General features: G+C 34.2%; 3 protein-coding genes across 4 annotated transcripts in view; all 3 read right to left on the reverse strand.

Annotated features, from left to right (window-relative positions):
- Positions 1-472: 472 nt before the first annotated feature.
- LOC132165521 (uncharacterized) lies at positions 473-7,459 on the reverse strand. The gene is made up of 8 exons (XM_059576123.1): positions 7,398-7,459; positions 7,243-7,306; positions 6,790-6,922; positions 4,792-4,895; positions 4,040-4,211; positions 3,782-3,922; positions 3,360-3,618; positions 473-3,242 (listed from the first exon to the last, which is right to left on the reverse strand). The coding sequence occupies exons 2-8, from the start codon at positions 7,272-7,274 to the stop codon at positions 802-804; spliced, it is 3,282 nt and encodes a 1,093-aa protein (XP_059432106.1). The 5' UTR covers positions 7,275-7,306; positions 7,398-7,459; the 3' UTR covers positions 473-801.
- Positions 7,460-11,366: 3,907 nt separating this feature from the next.
- Positions 11,367-13,637, reverse strand: LOC132166386 (probable phospholipase A2 homolog 1). Its single transcript, XM_059577190.1, has 4 exons — positions 13,455-13,637; positions 13,305-13,344; positions 13,079-13,198; positions 11,367-11,850 (listed from the first exon to the last, which is right to left on the reverse strand). Exons 1-4 carry the CDS (start codon positions 13,560-13,562, stop codon positions 11,672-11,674), a joined length of 447 nt encoding a protein of 148 aa, XP_059433173.1. The 5' UTR covers positions 13,563-13,637; the 3' UTR covers positions 11,367-11,671.
- A 1,528-nt stretch (positions 13,638-15,165) lies between these two features.
- The window catches only part of LOC132166287 (uncharacterized), a 24,768-nt gene continuing 16,072 nt past the window's right edge, over positions 15,166-23,861 (reverse strand). Inside the window, exons 1-3 of one of the 2 annotated variants that reach the window (XM_059577082.1) lie at positions 19,494-19,652; positions 18,353-18,552; positions 15,166-15,611 (exon numbers count right to left, since the gene is read on the reverse strand). In XM_059577082.1, coding sequence (XP_059433065.1) covers positions 15,425-15,611; positions 18,353-18,534 — 369 coding nt within the window. In that variant the 5' untranslated portion in view covers positions 18,535-18,552; positions 19,494-19,652 and the 3' untranslated portion in view covers positions 15,166-15,424. Of the gene's footprint in view, positions 15,612-18,352; positions 18,553-19,493; positions 19,653-23,861 lie in introns of those variants that run through there. The other variant, XM_059577083.1, reaches the window with a different exon arrangement.

The raw sequence follows: 23,861 nt of genomic DNA on the forward strand, positions 1-23,861 counted from the left end.
TCATCATTTCCACTCCTTAATGCTACCAATTCAAAGGCCAAATAAGACCAATTACAAAAGCCCAAATCTACAAAAAAATGTGCAATAACCCAACATACAGAGACTGCTTTGCAGCATTTTTCGCATACAATTGAAAATTGCACCAACAAGTTTTGTTCAAAAAATTTATACCATGCCCATAACATCCTCAACATGATCCGCGCATTTGTGTGTGAGGATCGGGATTTCCTACAATTCCCTTGTTTGGATTGCACGAGTATGTGGGCCTCATCATTGGGGCCTCTCACAATTGCCCATCTGATTGCGACAAAGAATCCTGATTCAACTCAATTGCAAACAAGGGTTTCCTAGAATCACCGATTCACCATGTAACATTTTTCCTTATTCAATTAAAATAAATAAATAAATAAAGGGTTCCATAGAATCCTTACCATGCTGCGCGCAATAACTAAAAATTGAATAGCCAGAGTCATAATTGAAGCTAGAACGGAATAAAATAAACAGGGCGGCATTCGTACAGTTTTGATATCCAAACTCAATCAAAACAAGACATTTTATAACGTTACATCAATTTTCAAACAAATATGCCCTTATATTCGAACTGTACCCAAAAAAATTAAAAAAAAAATTAAAAAAAAAATTAGAAACAAAAATAATATGACTGTTTTTGACTCGTTTTTGGGCAGGAAACTTTCATCTTACACATCCTATAACCAAGTTCATTGGATTCTCAGATCAAAACAATAATTACAAAGCACGTATAAATACCTACAATATCCTATGTGCATGCAACTAAATATATTAGCGATTCCGTCGGAGAGACTCGAAGTGCGCACTTATGGCATCATAGTCAGGAAGTTTTGGATGAACATGACTAGCCTTTTCAGTAGATGGAGTCTCCGCACTTGAAGACCTAGAAATATCAGTGCTACGTGATGTTGATATCTTTGGAAGAGAACCGGATGGATGTTTCATGGTGGATGACTTTAAACTTTCCTCATTCGAGTAACTCTTGGATTCTGGTACTGGCTTAGATGCCTCCTGCTCTACTGACTGACGCTTCTCAGAACTTCCCCAGTGATCTGAGCTCTTGGTCTGAGACAAGGGCTTTCGCAGAGCTTCAGTTGAAGAGGATTTCCTTTCTGCTCCATAGTTCGGAGTCGATGATGCCTCAGACGTACCCTTAGCCTTCAAATAAGAACTCCTACTACTGGCATTTGGAGAAGAGGTTTTTGTCCGTCGAGACAATCCGGTAATTGGACGAGCATTGCTGAGGGAACCTTGTTTAGGAAGATCTTCCTCAGAATCGCTAGGGTCTGCAACAAAGTTTGTAATTGGGACCCTTGGGCTTGAATTTTTATTTACTTTAGTGCCTGCTTTCTGATTGTGCGTCTGTCGACTACTGCTAATAGTCTGCTGTGAGGGTTCCTTTGAATCATCAGAATCAGAATCCGAAGATGAGACTGGGGCTCTAGGGCTTAGCTCTCTACTTTGTTTTAAAATCACTTTCTGATTGCGCAGCCCTTGATTGCGAGCACCAGGACTAATTGTAGTCCTGGCTGTTACAGATGAAGGGTATTGCTCAATCTTGGAAGTACTGCCTGAGGCGTGCCTGACGGATGAAGCATTGCCTGATGGACTTCTAGTATAAGGTGGACGCGTCAAACCCTTATTTCGAAGGCCTCCTGTCAACTTTCCAAAGTTCAACTCGCTACCACTTCCTAAACTAGATTCCTTCAAAAGTTCATTATCTTTCCAAGTATCAGGTAATGGTGGTGTCTGCTCCTCGTCCTCAATGCTCAAGTCTGATACGGATTTTTCAAGTTTTGGAGATGGCAGGTCACCATAACCAAACCTTTTATCAGATGCACCATAAAATTCCTTTCCTTGGTCTGCCTTGCGGTGTACTTCCATGGGTTCCAAATCAACTGGAGAGGGTGGCGACCATGGCTTTCTGTTAAATGCTGCATTTTCCTTCTCAGCAGATGAAGATGCTATCAACTCATGACTTGCACTCTTGCTCAGCTCAGAATTTTTGGAGTAAACAATCTGTTCACGAGGATGCATACTAGGGTCCATATTCCCAACAAACTTTGATTTCTCCAGCTCCTCTTCACCATCTGAACTCTGGCCATCTGAATCATCATAAGTCACATGCACGAAATCATGTGGTTGTGAAGGAACCGTAGAACTTCTCAAACTTTCAGAAAATACAAGCTCGCTGGAAGAATGTGATTGGGAAATGGACTTTTCAAATAGCTCATCAATGTTTTTCCTGGGGCTCCAAGCATTTGTATTCTCCAACTGATTTGCCTGTGATTTTCTACCTGGAGATGAAAAATACAAACTAGATTCTTGTCCATTTAACTCGTTCCCAACATCAAATTTATAATCATCACCATCTGAACCATCGTCATCAAAAACCATAGCAGCATTGTCATAAGAATTTGTCTTCTCATTGTTACTAGGGATGTTATCTTCATCAATAACAAAAGATTCCTGACCAGCATCATCACTAAAAGTGCTTGAATGAGAATTCTGAGAGGAAGCTCTGCTAGATTGTTTTCTGATCCTTACATCTCCAATATAATCAACGTTCTCAAATTTCGTATGATCATTCGGTTCATTATCAATTTCTAACCTGCTGTTGCTGGATTGCTTCTTCATACTCAGTTCACCTAAAGAATTACTGTTCTCTAGTTCAGATGAATTCTTTCGAGAATACCTATCTGTATTTTGGGAACTATTAACCACTGGATTATTATCAATGGAATCTCTAGTTGACTTCAAGGAAGCTGACCAGCTAGACTTGTCAGTGTTCTCGTGATCATCCATGTAATACCTTTCAGCTGCTCCTGGCAGGCTATCTTGCTCAGTGCGATCAATTTGCTCATCATGCCTCAAAGAATTTCTTTCAGGGAAGGCATCATTAACTGGACGTTTGGCAATATGTTCACCTTGCAATTTGGACCCAGCATATTTTTGAGACCATTCATCACTTGGCCCATGAGCAGAAGACTTGTGTGATTCCGGAGAGTATTGCTGCCTACTGACCTGTGATTGGATTGAAAATTCTGCAGCTGCTCTGGCAGCCATACTTGCAAGCTCTGCAGATTCAGCAGCTGCCTGTGCAGCAGCGGTAGCATCCTTAAATTCCATATTCCAATTCTTCCTACCCAAAGAAAAAGCATTGCCTTCCCCAGAATATGTATGCCTGGATTCTCTCTCTTCACTCCCAGTTCCTATAAGACAGAAGCCCATAAATCCACTTTGAGAAAGAGTAGATAATAAGAAATTGGCCCCATGTAAAACCTTGAATGAGTAAGAATTTAACATCTGCAAATGGATACTTCACATACCTGATGATCCCGCTTGTGGATGAAATGTGCCAAATGTTGCAAACTTTTTGGCGTCAGCATGTGCAGAATCAAAATTTTGGGCGTGAGGTGATAATCTTGTGTTGTGATCATAGAAATTTCCAGATACATCATGCCTTGCATCATGTTTAACTGGAGCTTGAACATTTGGAGGAGGTCTGTTGTCATCATGATTAGGTGGAGCTTGGACACGAGGCTCCACAAATAATTTACTGGCCTTCTCAAAATTGCTTGGTCCATTCTGATAAAATATTTGAAAATGATATTAGTAAACAACAAAACGATTAAAACAATTGAAAGGCAGTGGCGGTTACTTTGTAACTTTTACATTGGTAGTGCAGTATGCTCTATAATAATGTCACACCAAGCAATGTATGGACCAATTTGAAATGAGCACATCTTACCAGCAAATCCTCAGGGGGGCTTGTATCTTTCTCGTCTAATGAGTTAGGATCCCACTTAACGTTATGTTCCTCAGCAATTGCACTCAAAATTTTGATCTTGGTCTGACCATCAGGTGCTTTGGCAGATAATTTCTCAACCAACTGAATAGAACGACATTAAAAAATAAGCAGTGACACTAAACCCTTGATCTTTCACAGAGTTCGTTACCCTCTATAATTCCAATCAAGAATAGTTAAACATGCCATCCAGAAACTTACCATGCGACCTACACCACAATCTGGACGTAATTCAGCAGCAGAAGAGCTAAATTCTTTTCCATATTTAGCTGTAAAATGTTTGCGGATTTCTGTGAGCTCAGGAACGTCTGCACATCTTGGAGATGCAAATATTATACTTGAAATTGCTTCCTTCAGATCAATGGGACAGTTTCTGGAAAAAATATGAAGTAGATCAGCACAAAGCAAGATCTCAAAACTCAAGAAATAAGAAGTTTGGCAGTAAGACCAACTAAGACAACATTTTGAAAATATTATCTTTCTAACCACAGGCAAGAGAAACCTTTATACACCCAACACCTCACAGTTAAGATCATAATGCTGAAATTTACTTCTAATGGAATGGTGAGTCAGCTAGCAATCTAATTTAAAGATCTTATACTAAATCTAATAGTGGTGCACCTACAAGACTGTAATTCATGTCTGACTCAAAAGAACACCAGAGGTAGATAGATACTTAACAGCCACATGATTTAGACAGGACTGTAACCCAACATAAAAAGTCTCTCTCTCTTTACTGGCCTTAAGTAACACAAAGTTATGATCGTCCACATTGACATACATGTCCTCTAGCAGAACAAAGAAACTTAGGTCCCTCAAATTCTGAAGAAAATGCTTTTATCCACTTGCACACACACTTATTCACCACGTTTTTGTGTATGTAATTATGCATGCTAACAAGAAAATGCTAAGGTTACTCAAAATAACTATTATTTTTTTACTCGTTTACATACTTTTGCGACTCTATCATTGGTAAGCGTGCCACAATAAGTTCGCAGTATATCTCAATAAGTTCATATGCTGCCATTGTCTTCTCCTCCCTGTCAACATGTTCAACCTGAGGTGAAGGATAAAAAGAAAAGTCACCAAAAAAGAGAAGAAAAAGAAGAAGATAGGTGAAACAAATGAAAAAGAGTTGAGAAAAAAGCAAAAGCATACAGTTTCTATCACCATAAAAAGCCTTAGGAAAGGACAAATCACAAAAATATGGATTTAATTTACCTTTAAGGTAAGACATCAGAAGCAAAGGGTCAAAGCATAAAGTTAATATTGGCTAATTTGCTACTTAGCCTTATAAAAGCAAAATTAATGGCCTTAAATATAACACTTATAAAAGAGGAAATATCTTGGCCCTGATTGATTTAATACTGCTTGAGCTGTCAAAGCCAGGAAACTGTATACTTCATATCCACTAAATATTTCTTTCCAAAATGCAACTTTCGATTAAGATATCCTTCTCTCAATTGAAAAATGAGCATATGAATACTGCAGTACTGAGATATACTTTTGACCCTTGCAATTTGGCCTAGTATGATTTTCATCCCTAAAAGTTAAAAGTTCCAATTTAGTCCTTAAAAAATTTAAATAGTAGCAATCTAGTCCTCTCATCCATTGCACTGGAAAAAATTACTGACGTGGCAAACGGAAAGATAAGCTGGCACATCAATATTCAATAGTATATGTGGCATGTGAAATGACCATATGGTATATGCCATGCCATGTCAACAATTATATAAACCTATTTAGTTCTTTATTTTTTCACTCTTTACTAAAAGAACAAAATCTCGCTCTTTCTCTTTCTTTGAGTACCACGGCACCATTCTCAGGAATTTCATCACTTCCCCTGCAAGTGCCCCAATCCAAGACCCCTCCCTCCTGCCTTGGTCCAGAGCTTTGTCTACGAGTTCTGCAAGGACCAGTCCCATTACCACTCCCATGATGTGTTCTCTATCGCAATCCCAAGCCCTAGAATGTGAGTGCCACCAAGGATGAGGGGATCCTCAAGATCGCCAATCTCAGCCTCAATTGCACTTTTACGCTTCTGCCTTTTTCTTTTTCTTTTTTCCTTTTTTTTTTTTTTTTTGCTTTAACCTCTATTTTGCGGTTAAGAAAGTAGAGGAAAATGAAAGAAAAGAGTTTTGTTGCCTTGTTCCAATTGGGTGCGGTGTAGTGGTGCAGCGGAGGAGTGAGGGCGAGTGTGAGAAGTGGGGTTGAAGGTGGAGAGAGAGAGAGAGAGAGAGAGAGAGACAAAGGTAAAGTGGCACTGTCAATCAGCCCTTGTTGCCACATCAGTATAGTGAAATAAAAGTGAGATGCATAGCATTACTCAATCTACTAATATGCCAACTTATCTTTCCGTTTGTCATATCAGCAATTTCCCTTGATTTGAGGAATGGAAGGTCTAAATGCCATCATTTAAATAATTTAAGGACGTCACTTAAGTACAACTCTTTTAATGTCAAGAATAAAAATCAAACCTAGGTGTAATTTCAAGGACCAAAAATGTATTTCACTAAATAATGCAAAGTTTCCAATCCATCTTGTTCACAAGTTTGCACCATTCCTTACCATAGAAGCTTCTCTTAGACCTTTAGGAGTGCTTAATTTTTCTTTCTTTTTCTTTTCCCCTTTTAAATGCAATTCTAGCACAATACATTCACCATTCATATCCCCCCTCAGATTATTACAATCACCAGTACCGTCAGACACGCAGCTAAAGAGCTTGATTATTTTAACACAAACAATACCCTCTAATTGAGAAAATAATATCCATACCAATGATAGTCAACCAAACTAAAACTCAACCTGCATAGACCGACTCCAAAAGAACCAAAAATGATGAATAAACTATAATAAGCATACTAGAATTCATACTATCATAACAGTGATTAGATATCAACGAAACTCAAACCCAAAGACAATTCTGCACGAAGAAGGATCTGTTAACATACTCGAATTCTAGCGGTCCGGTCCTGCCCAGACTCGAGCAATTGGGCTACATCCCTCTTTAGATGCTTCAGCTGTGCTTCCCTCTTATTCCTCAACAGCTTTATGCGTGATACCGCAAGCCTCAAGGCTGTTTTGCTGCATCAAAAACCAACTAGTCTAAATTCAACAAATTCTCATCAATTCATCAATCAAACAGTAAAATCCGAAATCCCTAGAAAAATTAAAAAAAAAAAAAAAAAAAAAAAAAAAAAAAAAAAAAAAAAAAAAAAAAAAAAGACAAACATGGCTTTGATTCAAAAGAGAGAGAGAGAGAGAGAGTACACAACAAAGAATCCATTAAATATTTAATTGGCAACCCGATTCATCAACTCCAAACCTTCTTTTCCTTTGCTACGATTTCCCGAAAACCAAACAGAGAATGAAAATCTGCCACACACACAAAGGACTGAAATTACCATTTGGCGGGCTTGAAACTCCTATGTAGCATAGTTATCCAAAGTTGAGACCGAAATTCAGATCCTTGAAGTTGCAGAGCAAAATTGGCAAAAATTAGGGTTCTAATCCGACGCGAAAGGGACAGAAATGAGATTTCGATTTTTTGTTATGATACCTTTAATAACCGAGAGATCTTTTCTTAAGATAGGAAGAAAGTGCGAAACGTCGGAAACGAAATCGATGGGACTACCGCGGAATTGACTTCCAATGGAAACAGAATGACTACGGTATGGGAAGGTGCAGGGAAACCAATCCTGGAGTTGACTTTTCTATTTGACCAATTACCCTTATTTTTAGTTTCCGACCATACAGATCATAGCTGTTTAATAACAATGCTCCCGTCTAGATTTGGCTTAGGCCTTCTAAAAAAATTATAAAATTAAAAATTTTAATTTTGAATTTATATATACATTAATATATATGGGTCAAAAAGGAATTAAAGGGCCAGACTTTAATACCATGCACTAAACTAAATACTTTTAACCAAAAAATTTAAAATATATTAAGTAAAAAGATGAACCGACCACTCTTTAAGGTGATCTGCCACATTTATTTTATCATTTTAAGGGTGGTTAGCCACCGTAAAGAGGTGGTTAGAATGATTATTCCACCCCAACTTATTCTCAGAGGTGGCCGATCACCTCTCAAAAGATAAAACAGTTGTTAACTACAACTCCGCCACTTTAAGAGATTGTTTGGCCGCTCATTGCTTTGCTTTTTTATTTTCTTTTTCTTTTTTAAGGCTCACATTGACATAGCTATTATTATAATTGATTGAGGACTATATGTGATTTTTATATGTGACATTTTTCTTAAAATTGCATGCTACAAAAACAAATATTAATTTAATAAATTATATCCTCTCCTCAATCCAACCCTTGAAAATAGGAATAATTATAAAATTGCCACTGTAAAGCGATTGATTGTAACAGCAAACACTAATTTAACATTTCTTTATTCATAAATTTCTTACCCCCAACCCATACGCAACGACGTAGTGATCGTCACGTTATGATGGAGACGAAATATTCAAAATAAAAATAAAAATAAAAATAAAAATGATAACTTTACTGAAGACCCATAAACTTTCACTCGATTTGATAAATTTTTCTCAAATTTTAAAATCTTTTAATTTAATTCGCTGAACTTTCAGTTACAATTAATTTAGACCTCTCCGTCAGATTTTAAACATTAAATGACGTTTATATCTCTAACTATTTTATAAAATTTTAACTTTACCCTTAGTTTCAAAATATTTTGTTATTTTTTATAAAAAAATTATGGATATTTTAGTTTTTTTTATATATATATATTTCTAACCGCTAAATTTGATGGATGGGTTCAAATTGAGAGCAATTGAAAGTTCATGAGACTAAATTTAGAGATTTTAAAATTTGGTGAATTTATTAAATCGAATAGAAATTCAGGAGTTTTCAGTGAAATTACTCAAAAATTAAATAATAATAATAATAAAATTTTCATTCTCGAAAACGCCATTATTGTTGATTAAAATACTCGATCGTTCTTTGGGATTAGGCAACCTGCAAGTCTTGGACAGCGTTGACCCAGCAATTTATGTGCTAAAATCTACACATAAAGCTCTCAATTTGCTGAGGGTCGTCCTAGTTTTTTGTGACAATATTTCATTATTCATCTTAACATGTGTAAATCCCGGACAAAACGTTATTAGGTTGGTATGATATCATTGGTAATCTTCTAAGAAAAAGTATTAGTGACATCTTATAATTGAAGTTTTTTAAAATAGTTTATAAAAATCAATCTCACATAATAATAAATTAATTTAAAATTTTATGAGTTCTTTTATAACCCATCATATCTAATCTATATAAGATATAAAGCTTTTTAACGTATCCTAAAGGTTACTTAACAACTTTTTTTCTTGCTAGATTGGTTAGGAGTTAGCTTTTTTCTATCATAGAAAGCGAAGCTATTATTATGTTGGGTGCTTCTAGGTATCCTTCACATCAAGGATTACAAATTGCCTAGTTGTGAGTTGAAAGGTATGCTTTACCCGCTTTCTTTTTGGACTCTTTAGGAGTCCATAGCATCCGATTTACTGTTCATGAGTAGTTTTAATCTGAACCGTTGGTTAGATTTTACCATATCATATTGGATGTTTACTTGCAAGATATGAAGAGATTTTTTTTCAAGAATTACCTTTTTCTTTTTTTCTTTTTTTTCTTTTTTCTTTTTTGTCGTTTTGACAACTTGGTTACTTGCAAGATATGAAGGGCCTGCGTGTATTAGCCGGTGAAAAATATGAAATTTTAACTAACTCTTTAAGGAATATTTGGGTGTGGGTTTAAGAAGTCTAACGGCCTGTTTGAGATTGCGTTTGAGAAGCCTAAATGTGTTTTTAACACTCAAAAAGTCCGTTTGAAGAAAAAAATATTTGTTTGGTAAAAAAAATTAAAAGTGTTTTCAATGGTGAAAAAAACCTAAAAATTGTCAAAACGTACTTTTGGCAAAAGCTTAAAAATAAAGCTTTTGCCCAAAAGCTTTTTTTGACTTAAAAACTTTATTTATTAAACGCAATCTCAAACAGGCTCTTAAAATATGTTTAACACTCAAAAAATCTATTTGAAGAAAAATATATGTTTAATAAAAACAATTGAAAATACTTTTAAGGGTTCAAAAAACTTAAAAATTAAAAATAAAAAAAAAACACTTTTAACAAAAACTTAAAAATAAAACTTACATATTTTTTTTTAATTTAAAAATTTTATTTTTTAAACGCAATTTTAAATATACTCTTATAATTCATGCAGTGGCTTGGTTATTGCGTGAACACAAGCTCAAATGATTTGACAAGTTGATTTGGGCTTTTGGCCTTTTGGACAGAGAGAGAGATATGTCCTTGCAAACTATGACCATAAAAGATGGTACAGTCAAACTTTGAATTCTACTCGTCTAGATGATATTAATGATTAGTGGATAACTAGAGCGGAAAAAGCATAATGCTTTGGTGAAGCGACTTGCTGTTGGGGCCAGGTTCTAGAAAGCCCACTAATTGGATAGTAATAGGAAGACAGAATTGTTCCCGAGAGCATTATCATCGAGCTCTTTACATTTTTTTTAAAAAATTTAATTTTAAAAATGTATTTTTTTAGTTAATTAACCATTTTTTAAAACTATTAAATATTAAACTCTCTAAATATTTATCTACTTTAACTAAATATTATTTTTTATTAAAAAATATAATTGTCATGAAACTCACTCACTTTAATTACATGTGAAAAATTTATCAAAATGCTACCTCAACAACCAAAATAATATTAAAAAATAAATTCGCTTTTACTTTTAGTGTCTTTACATTTGGAGATGAGTTAAAAGCAAATGTTAAATTTAGCTTTGAATAAAGAGTTGATAAATGATTTTTTTTATGAATTTTGTTATAAATTTAGAGAAATGTTAAATATAAAGAGCTTGATGAGAATGCTTTTACAGCTTCTACTAAAGCAGAAACATATATGGTGGAGACAGCCCTTACATGGGCTTTATCTTTTGTTGGGCTACACTTTTGTCTCACCATTATTATATCTTGTTGATGTGACAATGTACTCATTGAATAAACTCTTCCTAAACAAAATTATTAATGTTCGAAATTATATTTTTATCTTACAATGTTGAAATAACAGTCTTAACCAATCATTGTTAAAAATAAAAAATAAAAATTTTGTTGGTTGGTTGGAAGTGACTTTGAACTATCATATTAACATTGAGGAATATATGTGTAATAAAAATGTGATATATAGTATTATTCATAAAATAAAATAAAAATTAAGAATTGATTGACGCAACTACAATAGTAGAATAAGATAGTGAGAAATAAAAATGTAATTTCTAGCATTATTCGTTACTTTATTATGCATATACCATCGGCAATTGCATTGCCAACTTCACAATGGCAATGAAGCCTTCGTTTGGAAAATCGTTTTCAGAAGTACATTCAAGGGAAATGATACTAATAGTGTATGTGAATAACAAGAGTTTTCTTTCAAATTGGTTGGTGGGAATCTATTAAACTGATGTTTGTTATTAAAATATGTAATTCCTACGTGCATTTATCTAAATTAAAAGAATTGTCTTCAACCCAATTTATCTAATGTATACTGAAAATATATACTATCATCTTGCTTATCGCAATTCTTCCTCCCCTAAGAACGAATTCCTCATGTATGGGCCGAAAACAACATAAAACATCACCCTCTCTTGCTTGTATCAGAAATACTTGTTCATCCTATCATTATATGCACATCCCAACAATGACACTAGCGTCCCCAGCGTCCCATGCATTATAGCCTCACATCAAGAATAGATATATTTCTTTTGGCCACTAGTGATTTCAAAATCCGAGAAGCTCTCAAGTCAGAGCTCAAGGTTCGTGTTAGCAAATTGGCTCATTAAGATGGCGAGATCCATACCATGAACCATGGTAGGCATGGCTGTCTCATAAGGACACTCCCAGGAAAATCCGACCTTCCCAGACTTCTGTACTCTCTTTATGCAGCTCTTAAACTTCTCATGACATTTTACTTTGGCCAAACCTGCAAAAACCCATATCTCATTACTCACAAAAACAAGGAAACACATATTTACCTGACCTAACCCCTAAAAGAAAAAGGGAAAAATCTAAAAATCAACAGAAACAGAATAAACACAAGAAGATTGAACAAACTCTTGTGGGCACAGTTTACTTCTCAAATCTTTTTGTGTTACAATCAACCATTTCAAGCAGGTGGGTAATATGGCACAGAATATTCAATCAAGTTATGTCGGCCACTAATGATTCCCTTTTATCCTTCCTTGCTTAGTATTTAAGACACAAAAATATTAGGGGAAAAAATCAAATGGCATGGTTCTTCAAGTAACATGGCAACCTCCAACTTTCAAAATCCAACAGGATCAAGCAAACAACATACCAATCCACTATGAAGCTCCAACTCTAAAGTTCAAATTTGTTCTTTTCTTTTCATTTTTCAATTGAAACCAGATGCAAAGCACAATAAACCATAAATTATATGACAAGTTCTCAAGACCTTCCAAAAGCTAACATTCTGTTCAATAAGTTAACCAAAGTCAGGCATATGAACTTTTAGCTTGTGAACCTATCTTCTCACTGCTTCTTCTTAATATGGAACATTTCAACTTTTTTCCTCCAACAATGCTAAACATTCTGTTCAATGAGTTAACCAAAGTCAAGCATATGAACTTTTATCTTGTGAACCTATCTTATTACTGCCACTTCTTAATATGGAACATTTCAACTTTTTTCCTCCAACAATGCTAACCATTCAGAGATATAAACCAAATCCATTTTAATAATTACTACTAGTATCAAACACCTAAACTAATAGGAAATGGTAATTTTAATCACTTAAATCATTATTATAAAATCGCCCTCATGCCTGGGCTAAGAGTTTATGCCTAACCCTTAAAAGCTTAACTTTAAATGTCAGAATTCAAATTTAGGACAATCTTTTCTGATACCATTGATAAACTACTACTTATCTCAAATATCTAAGGTGGTAGAAAAGTGTAAAGTTTTGCAATTCTTATAAGTGGCACCAATCAATTACATGAAACAACTATAACAATACAATTGAGACCTAATTATGCTCGAAAGGATATATTTCTACAATGCCAAGACGATAAAACAGGTAGCCAACACATACTAATTTCCTCTTTCAGCAAGAACTACTCATATTTCACACTACAACATCAAAACACATGTTTATATTTATGCGTGCAAATCCATTTGATATGTAGGAATACCGTGTTTATCGACACATTCGTCGTGAAGTTTGCAACAAGCGTCGAGATCGTCGCACGGTTTTTCTCCGGGACAGCCGGTCCACCCTACTCCGCAGTACTTCCCGTATCGGATTCCAACGTCTAAGATTTTAAAAATTAAAGAAAAAAAATGAATTAAATAAATATGTACAGAGAAATTTTCGAGAATGCAGTCAATGCAATGTGGAACGATATGGATCGGACTTACTGTCACAATTCATGGCGACACAGGTTCTGCTACATGTCACCTGTCGTTCAAGAAAATAAAGAAATTTGAGGTCTTCAGGACTTAATTTTCAGATCCAACGCTTTTTTCTGCCTTTTTCTCGGGAAACAAACAGAAAGAGAGAAACGCTACCTTGGAGTTATTGATGGAGCACTCGGCAACGACGGTGAGGAGGGTGAAAACGAAGGCGAATACCACGGAGACAGGCGTCCGCGGGGGGGCGTCGGCACCACGCGGCATTTTCCACTCATGAAACAGGTGTCGTCTGCCGGTCTCTTCCTTCTGGTTCGTCTCTCTAACGACGTCGTCGTTAACTTCTGCAGTCTCTATTCTATTCCAAATTCTTTTCTATTCTATAATTTCTATTCTATTCCAAATTCTCCCGGGGCGGGCATATCCGCCCGTAACCCAAGCAGGCAGCGGATAACGGGCGTGAAACCGGCCCATAGGCCCATAAGTCTAGGTTCAAGAGAACGGCCCGGGCCCTGGACCTTGTGCCTGCAATCATGGCTGTTTGTCATTGTGGTCGTTAAAATTTTTGGTTTTTATTTCTTACAAAATTAATAAATTAACAAATAACTCAAAATATAAAACACTTCAAAAATATAAAAATAATTTTTATTTTTATGTCACATGAAAAAACTTTGTTCAAACTAAAAACAAAAACTACATTAACAAACATACCCACAAGGGTTGGTTTGTCATTGCGATTTTGTAGATCAAACGTACGATTTTAAATCAAATTGCATAAAATGTATTATTTCTAAATAAGTTTATAAAATGAATGTGATTTCAAATCAAAGGTAAACAAATTTAAAAGTTAAACTGAGATTTTAAAGGTCAAATTACAATTTTATCAAATCTCTAAATATGTCTTAAAAAAATTATATTTTTAAATTACACATTTTAAAATAGTAATTTTAAAAATCGTACATTTTCAAACTGCAAACTCAAACAAAAAAAACATAAGACATAAAAGGCATTGTCTTGGCTTTCTTCCGTTCATCTTGAACACTTCATTAGTGGTGACTCCCTCTTTCAATGTATAAAACCTTGTTTTTCAAAGTTTAATAATTGGGTTTTGAAAGTTTGTTTTAATTTTTTACCTTTTTTTTTTTTTTTTTTTTTTCTCTTTTCCTAAAGAGTGTTGCGTAGGTGCTTTAAGAATTCGTGTTTGATTATTCTTATTTGTTTTGCTTTGGTACCTTTTTTTTTCTCTTTCTTTTAAACAAATAATCATAGATCCCATTAATCAATTAGTCTAGTCCCTCCAAATAAAAATTATTGACTCCACCAAAAGTGTGCATCAACGACGTCGATGATCATTGTGGAGTAAAAAACGACTTTCTTATTTTTACAGAGAGAAGCTCATTTCTCTCTCAAAACTCTCTTTCTTCAGAAGCTTTCCAGCCTCTTCGTGAGGCTCTCAACCACCTCCAACGAGTGCTCCAAGGAGAGAGATCGATCATTTTTGCTCCCTTCTCGATACCCCTCTTCCCCGTCCTCAGATTTTTCTAGTTTTTTTTTTTTTTTTTTTTTTTTTTGGTGTTTTCAACTATTGATCTACAAACCTCACAGACATGGAAAATCTTAAAGTGAAACTTGCATAAAGAATTCCCAACACCCAGAACAAGTCGCAGACGGAATAACACCTCACGGGTCTCTAAGGGGTAGCTCAATCAATTGTGAACCACGCCTCATGAAGCGAAGGTCACTAGTTCAAATCTCTCGTCCCCTTCCCTTGTACGGATAAAATAAAATAAAATAAAATAAACTCCCACTTCACCACAACCCACCCCCTTGTGGGTAAATGCTAGAACAAAGAAATGTAATGAGTTTGAAGTAAAACAGCAAATCAATACATGTGTATCATATTGATTCATCAGCAGCAGTAGCTTCCAACAAAGATAACAAAACAACAGCAAGGTGCATAAGAATTTATTTCAAACGCATGGATTATTAATGCTACCAGAGATTCCAACCGACTTCTCAGCTTCAAAAATTTGGAAGAACAAAAATTTCGATGCAGGATTCCCGCGATTCAGATCACCAAAATAACAAGAGAAACTTACAAATACAAACCCCTTAAACGGTGGTTATTCTCAGACATGGTAACCAGTGAAGGTAAAACCCCTTCCCACAATCTCACCAGCACAATACCATGCGAAGCATTCCAGCCCAAACAAAGCAGCAATGCCAGCATCTTCGACCTTCAGCTCCTGCCTGTTCTTCCATATATGCTTGACGTAATCAAGTTCCTTCCAAAATGACTCGTAACGACCAGGAATACTGTACAGGACAGGGAAAAAAATAAAAAAGAGTCAAATAAAGTTGCAGACTGTATAAATCCCAAGGAAAGCCACACACGATATTTCACTGAGTATACATGACATGCATTTACGAAGTTCATTTTTCACCTAAATAGTAGATAAGTTAGTCACATTTTTTTGCATGAGGAAGCATTAAAAAAATAGCAAGAAAAATTGCAACTCTACTTTTTTTTCCTGGGCAATTGCAACTCCCAAGCACAATCTAAGGCAACCTGAGTATGAGAAACACAGTAAAACCATTTTCATGAATTGGATTCTCATAAAACAGAAAAAAAAAACTTGTATCATGATTTCAACATCTGCCCCAGAAGTTTGCCCAACCATTCTTCCAAACCAAAACACATTGACACTTCAGAGTTCAGCTGTGAGAGCTATAAGCTATGTCAGAACCTTGCACCTCATTGGAACTAGAAATCACTTCACATGCTTCATAAACATTTTGCTGACACAAAAACTGTTTCCAAGATCTTCCGCACAGGGAACTGATAACCGAAATGAGAATATGGAACAGTAGAAAGCAATATGATCCATTCTATGGCAATCATCTAAGCCCTCTCAAACCTACTCTTCTCCTTCTTACCATCTTCCATGATTGCAAAGGAAAAAATGGCTCTAATGCCAAATCAAACTTACATCTTAATGATGTTCATTTCTTTTCTTTTTTCTCAGTGTGAAAGCCTTAATTGGACAAAGGAAGAATAAAGTATGAACAGGCACTAGTATCTCAAAAATAAATTACAAGGTAGAGATTATATTTCCATATAAGTTTCACAAGCATCTAAATCTCCTAAAATTGGCTGTTATGATGGAAGATGACAAAATTGTAATAAGATACTGCAATTCCTTGCTCAAAATGCCCAGACTGGACGTATCTCTATGACAGCCAGTATGCTCTTATTACAAAGAAAGACAGCTCAAGTCTACCAAACAAAACAAATCTTTACCATTAGAACCCTCATAAAGAATTTGGTAGGACTATGGAAAATTCAAAAGTTAAACAGCATCACGTTGCAATTATCTATTTCTTACCTCATCCTAGTCTATGCTCTTAAATTTGATAAGACAAACCAGTGATTGTCCTCGGATAATTTTTTTGATTGGATGTCAATTAAAGATTGCTGATAGGTCCTTTGATCCTCAGGAAGACAGAAATATTAGTGAAATTTCATCTTAGATGACTAGTAAAGGCTGGAGGGAACTATGGAGTATGCTTTGTGGGCCACATTGAGCTTCTTTTATGGAGACGAGATCTTCGCTACAGAAATTAACTGAAGTGCACTGATTCATCAGCTTTTTAACAATGGCTTGAATAGTTCAACTAAAAATTACATAACTGGCCATTTCAATTAACCAATTTTGTATGCCTGGGAATTAAAGATGTCGAAGCCACTGAATCAATGCATTTCAAAGTCTTCACTTCCCGCATTCAAGATTATCGTCTTCATAAAAGAGGGTAAGAATGGTTAACCAGTCCTTAAAGTTTCTGTATAGTCCCCAAACGTACTATATCCGGCTTGTTCGCAATCCTTACTAGTGACCCAAGATGACAGTTGCCAAAAGCATCAATCATGAGAAGGTTAAAGACTATTCAAAAGCAAATAATTGAATTTAACACCTTATTTACAAAGACCTCCTTGCATTACATTAACACGTGTCAAAATAATAGGAATGTGGCCAGAAGAGGAAAAGAATATCAATTATAAGGGTAGAATGACAACAAACTATAACAAAAGAAAGGAAAATTGACAGTCAAACGAGCCCAAGAGCACACTGGTGAGTGCTAGAAGGTCGGTGCTGTCGTATAAACCTGAGGATTCCAAAATTTCATAAGCCCATGTTCCCCAACGTATTGAAATTACATAAAAGGAATAAATTAAGACCCAAAAATAACAAGGTTTACAGCAAAACAAAATTAGGTGGCTTTGTTTGTGTTAGAGATGCCATCTTAAGGTCCTACAAACCACTAAGTGAAAGCCCATACTTTCCTTACAGGCTAGTTTGCATAAGTTTGAAACTTGTCACTGGTTCTTGAGGACAAGTTATATAAGTAAAGGAAGTTCATTAAAAGTTCAAGGGTTGTAACCCAAGTACACAGGAAGTATACAAGAGAAAAACACATAGCATATCTTGCAATGTTTACCATATCCTATGTAACTATAGTGCCCATCAGAATAGTGCCCATCATATACAGGATCTTACCATCTAAAGTTTGCAAATGCCTGATAAAGCCAATAACAAGCACCTTATCTTAGAGCAACCATGAGCAACCTATAGACACCATACATTTGTTATGAGTGAATTAATACACTCCTCCAAAGAAACACACCAAAACTCCTACACTTATTGATACATGCATATCATCATATATGCTCTACAACTAAAGCCACTAGAATATGCTTAATAATTACTAGTTTTAGAGAATCTAATTTGATTGAAGTTAGACTTATTTACAACATTCTATGGTAGTATTTTATCATTGTGTTTGACAAATCTGCAAGTAGTTGCTTCATTTTAGAGCTAGAATGCTAATATCCTTGGTGCCTAATTTTAAAATGCCTTTGAACTTTCTATAGTTTGAATGATATAATATCAAGGCACCCAATACATCATGCAAAGGAGTGTTAAAAAAAAACTCCAAAAAACCAACCAGATGAAAAGTAATATCAAATGCCAAGACAACAGGGGTATAGGAACTACAACCTAGCAAGGCGAGTGTAAAACAATTGCTTAGACAAGAGGTTGCATTTCTCCACTGTAGGTGGCTCCTGAATGTATTGCTTGTTCTGCTCCAACAACTGCTTGTAGTAAGCACCTCCATGCTTGGAGACAAGCTGAGACGCTTGACAAGCCTTAGATTGCAACTGCCGCAACTTCGACGCCATCAACTTCCCAAATTAAGTCTAATCAAATAAACCAATATATAATTAAATACTCAGCTAAACATATCATTTCTAAACCACAAAAAGGGATATATTATTGCAAAAATATTGGCTCTGTTTGTTAAACTTTTTGTTTTATGTCTTTTGTTTTCTCTTCTCTTCTCAAAAACATTAACATACAAATCAAACACAAAGCACTCCTAAAAACACAAAAACGCTTTTCACCTTTATGTCATATCAAGAACACTTATTCAAACCAAAAACAAAAAACACCCCCAAATCACATTAACAAACAGAGCCATTGAATTTCACACCAACTGAACACTACTTGATTACTCAAAACATAGCAAATAAATAACTAAACCAAACTGAGCCATATACGTGAAAAATAAGGTCAAATTACTGAATAAAATGAGCTTTGAAACTTCCAAATCCTAGCATTTTCTTCATTTATTCGCACCAAATGAAGCCTAGAAAGCTATGGAAGCCCAAATTCACATAATACCAACTAAAAAAGACAGCAAACATGCACAAAACACAAAATCCCATCGTTATTCTAGCTTTTCAATAAGACCAGCAAGGAAAACAAGCCAACACCAACGCAGATAGGACCAGCACTCAAAGTTCATTCATTCATCCACAACCTTTCACGGCACAAATACCAGTCTCGTACCCAAAAGAACAAACGCTTCAATCCCTAATCACTTCATGTTCAACATGAACCGGGTATGAATCCAAAACCACAGAGTACCACAAATCACAAACCGCATTATATAAACCCCATCAAATTAGACCCATCAACATAAGCGCCAAAACACATGGGGATCGGCCAAAAAGCAAAAGATCTAAAACGGAAAAACAACAATCCAAGAGACACAATTGAAATGCTCATACATAGACAGTATACAATCAACGAAGTTTGTAAATCTCAAGTGCAGATGAAATTAATTGAAAAGATTTACCTTCTGTTGCTCTCGATTTGAACAAAAGAGCAAATACAAGGAAACAGAGACAAGGATTTCGCTTCTCTAGCCGCCGGGAGGTCTGCGGAGTGCGAGAGAGAGAGAGAGAGCAAGAACGTATAGGGATTTGACGGAGGTTTTTCCGTGGACGCTTTTTTCTTTTTTCTTTTTTTTCTTTTTAGATTGCAATTAATGGCAATTTGGAATGCAATTACAGAGAGAAGAGAAAGGGAAAAATTAAATTTATTCATTATTTTTTCATGCAATTTTTCTGATTTTAAATAAATCCCTTGCTCAATATATTGTATAATTAATTAAAAATCAGTTAATTAATGCAATGTAATTCTTATTTAACATGTTATGTACCAATTATACATGACACATGACATAATTACTTTAAATTACATATATATCATAAATAAGAAATTAGAAAAAGGTCAAACAAATTATTTATTTGTGATATATTTGTAATTTAAAATAGTTAAAAGAAGTGTTACCCGTTCATCTTTTGCTCATCTTTTTCGCAAATTTATTGAATCTATAAGATGTACATGTGGTCTTACATATTTAATGGTAAATTTATCAATCTATATGATAAAAGATGGAAAAACAAACATTTCTCAACAACTATACCATGTAACGTGTACATATGGCACATAATATGTCAAATGAGAAGAACCTGACATTAATTGGTTGCTCTAATACAATATATTGTTGAGAAGGAGCGAAAGGAGAGGATTAATTGTATCATTATGAATTTATTTTATTGTACCTAAGGGAATATATAGCATTACATTATTTTTAAATGAAGTGATAAGATGTTCATTATATTGCAATATATAAGTTATTAAGGTGGTGTTTGTTAAACACCACAATTCCACTAAACACTATTCATCCCATTTTTCCAAAAAATATCAAAATATTTTTACTTTTTATATCATATTATTTACTTTTTACTACTATTCAAATAAAAAAATAATTACAAAACAAAATTTTTCCACTTTCAATACAACTTTTTTACTTTTCTATATAAATCATTATTTTCTTTTTTAATTTTTTTTTTATTATGAACAATTCCGCTGAAAAGCCATGTTGTTTAACAAACATGGTCTAAATCTGTAAAATTTATCAATTTTTAGAATTTTTTTTAATAGAAATATTATTGCATAACTCTTTTTGTTTCATGTAATATGATTCCTACTCCATATTCAATTTTAATTTAGTATATCATACAAGCTTAAGGGCAATGAAAAAACACCATTCAATCCCAAATGGGCACCATCTACCCATGATTAAATCATACAAATTTTCATGCAAAAATATGATAATTTGATAGTTTTCATCAAAAAGTCTTGTGCTCAATTGAGAATACATTTTACCCCGCAATTTTCGTAGGCTAAATACGTATTTTTTAAACAAAATCACATAAGATATATTGCTTAGGAGTAGATTTGAATAATAATAATAATAATACCGGTTTAAAAATGTAAGAACATAGGTAAAAAAGTGTAGTTCTAAAAATGCATGCTTTTAAAGGCCGAATCATAATTCTTTCGAATGATTAATTATATTTTTATTAATTACATTTCAAAATTACTATTTTTTCAAACCGCCCGTTTAAAAAACTACTAAACCAAAGCAACACTCAATAGGAGAATGAATGGATTTGAAAAATAATATTTTGAGGTAATTTTAAAATGAGAAATGCTGGCTTCATTAAAAAATTCATCTTTTAGCCATTTTAATCTTAGGTGGCATGGTCCATGTTAAAATTAATAGATTTTAAACAATAAATTTATAGATTTATGAAAAATGGACCATGCCACCTATAATTAAAATGACCAAAAGATTGACTTTTTAATGGAGTCAAGCATTTCTTTATGATTAATAGATGAGATGCATATCATGCATTCCTCTCCTCTCCTTTTTGAAGTTATTTAACAAAGCAATGCAATCCCCTCCAACCCGGCCCATAATTAGCAAGACTGGATGGGCTTAGTCATGTCAAAAAACTATACAGCCCAACATTAAGAACGAACCAGGCCCAATTGTTTTCTGATGAGTTGGAACTAGGCCCAATTTTAAATTTCTTAACCTTTCCTATGAAGAGAAACTAAATTAGTTAAAGATCTTTTCAATTTCAAGTAAAATTAACATAATTTATTTGATTAAAAATTTTCAGTAAGTTGATTTATTTATTTTTGATTTTTTAAAGAAACAAATAACAGGCCTCGTTTGACATTTTTATTTTTATTTTTAAATATTTTTAACTTAAAAATTATTATGATATGATATAAAAATGATGGTATTTTAAATATTTTGTATTTTAACTTGTTTCTTAATACTTTTACTTCTTTTTTTTTTTGTTGGTAAAAACTAAAGGCAAATACAAAAAGCATTGCCAAACATGACCTAAATTTTGGGATCCTGATTCCCTGGAATTCTTAAGGGAATTATAGTTTTTGAAATTTTAGATCATGACTATCAATTTTCATCCAAGAGTCATTATCCTGTTACGTGTCCCACTACTAATAAAATAATAGTAAATTTTTAATGATATTAATAATCATCATTATTTTATTATTTTATTAGTAGTGGGACAGGTGGTAGAATAATGGCTCTTTAATGAAAATGAATAACCTGAATCTGAAATTTCAGAAACTAAAATTTCCCAATAAATTTAAGCATATCCAAATCCTAAATTTTGAGCATCTTCCTTGGCATATACCACCTTAACCTGAGTAATTCTATATTCTACCATTTTTTATTTTTCAAAAACTGATGGTGCATGGTGTTTCATAATATTTGATGCATAAAAATAAATTTTTATTTTTTTTATTTTTTTATCCATATGTGATCAAATGGGAACGCTCTACGCTGTGGGTGGCCCCATGACAACGGCAATCACGCAACCAATTGCTATATTCTAACACGCCATTCTGCCGACTTATAAATTTGTTTTTGATCACTCGGATCCCAACAAGGTGGTCGACAACTTGACTCATACGGATCCCATATGTATATCTCTCGTGGGGATCTCTCATACACTTACGTGGCAGCTCATGATTGCCCTCGTGAGCCACAGCGGCTGATCGATCTGGACGGCGGTGATGGGCAGATTTGCTTTTAACGCAAAAAGTGCCTTGGGAAGCCAACACGCCGGGAATGGAACAGTTTGACTTTTATGACATTAAATGGGTAGGTGTTGTTTGAAGTCAACACGAAGCATGTGTTTTTTTGTTTGAAAACAGATCTGCGCATGTCTTTAATTTATTCTGAGAAATTTTTGTTCTTAATTTCTTCCTTTTTTTTAAAAAAAAAAATTGGATTTAAAAAGTGTTTTTTTTTATGTAATATGAAGGTAAAAGTAATTTGAAATGTTTTGTATTTTAAATTGTTTGTTAATGTTTTTATCTTAAAAGATAAATAAAAAAAAAATGGCAGAAGCAAACAAACAAAGTTTTCCTCTAAACTATGTTGAAAGAATTTATTTTAACCTAACCTATAAAAATGACATGTGTCTATTTTTTTTAAGGACAAAGTTTTCTTCCAAACTGAGTTAGAGGAATTTCTTTCAACCTTAGTCTATAAAAGTGACATGTGTCTGTTTTTTTAATAACATGCGAGGTGCACATGAGTTTTTAATAAGATTTATTTCAATTTTGTCCATGCTATTAAAAAACATGTACTTTTCACATGTTAAGGGACATATGTCACTTTTATAGACTAGGTTGAAGGAAATTTCTTCAACCCAGTTTGAAGGAAAACTTTGCCTTTTTTTTTTATTATTTTTTTTAAGAACTGCCATTTTTTTAATAAAATGTGAGATGAACATGAGTTTTTAATAAAATGTATTTCAACTTTGTCCCTACTATTAAAAAAACATGTGCATCTCACATGTTCAAGAGACACATGTCATTTTTATAGACTAGGTTGAAGGAAATTCTTCCAACCCAGTATGAAGGAAAACTTTGTCCAGAAGCAATCTTGATGCCCTTTTTCTTTTTTAGCTCACTTCATCTATCTCATTTTCTTATAAATCGAGTCATCTAACACAAATAAATGAAGATAATACGTCCCAAGGGGTAGCTCAATCGGCTGGGACCACGCCTCATGAAGCGGGGGTCACTAGTTCAAATCACTTTCCCCCCCTCTTGTGCGAACATGTCAAAAAAACATGTGCATCTCACATGTTCAAGGGACACATGTCATTTTTATAGATTAGGTTGAAGGAAATTCTCCCAACCCAGTTTGAAGGAAAACTTTGTCCAGAAGCAAACTTGATGCCCTTTTTCTTTTTTAGCTCACTTCATCTATCTCATTTTCTTATAAATCGAGTCATCTAACACAAATAAATGAAGATAATAC

This window comes from Corylus avellana, chromosome ca11 (assembly GCF_901000735.1).
Source record: "Corylus avellana chromosome ca11, CavTom2PMs-1.0".
Classification (NCBI taxonomy): domain Eukaryota; kingdom Viridiplantae; phylum Streptophyta; class Magnoliopsida; order Fagales; family Betulaceae; genus Corylus; species Corylus avellana.

Bases quoted from the DNA above. Each gene is read 5' to 3' on its own strand.
- LOC132165521 (XM_059576123.1), bottom strand. From the start codon at position 7,274: ATGCTACATAGGAGTTTCAAGCCCGCCAAATG. The intron at 4,212-4,791 runs GTATGTAAACGA...TATTTTTTCCAG, and splicing joins CCAATGATAGAGTCGCAAAA to AAACTGTCCCATTGATCTGA. The intron at 3,243-3,359 runs GTATGTGAAGTA...TCTGTCTTATAG, and splicing joins TCCACAAGCGGGATCATCAG to GAACTGGGAGTGAAGAGAGA.
- LOC132166386 (XM_059577190.1), bottom strand. From the start codon at position 13,562: ATGCCGCGTGGTGCCGACGCCCCCCCGCGGACGCCTGTCTCCGTGGTA. The intron at 13,199-13,304 runs GTAAGTCCGATC...TTAAAATCTTAG, and splicing joins TGTCGCCATGAATTGTGACA to ACGTTGGAATCCGATACGGG. The intron at 11,851-13,078 runs GTATTCCTACAT...GGGTTTTTGCAG, and splicing joins CGAATGTGTCGATAAACACG to GTTTGGCCAAAGTAAAATGT.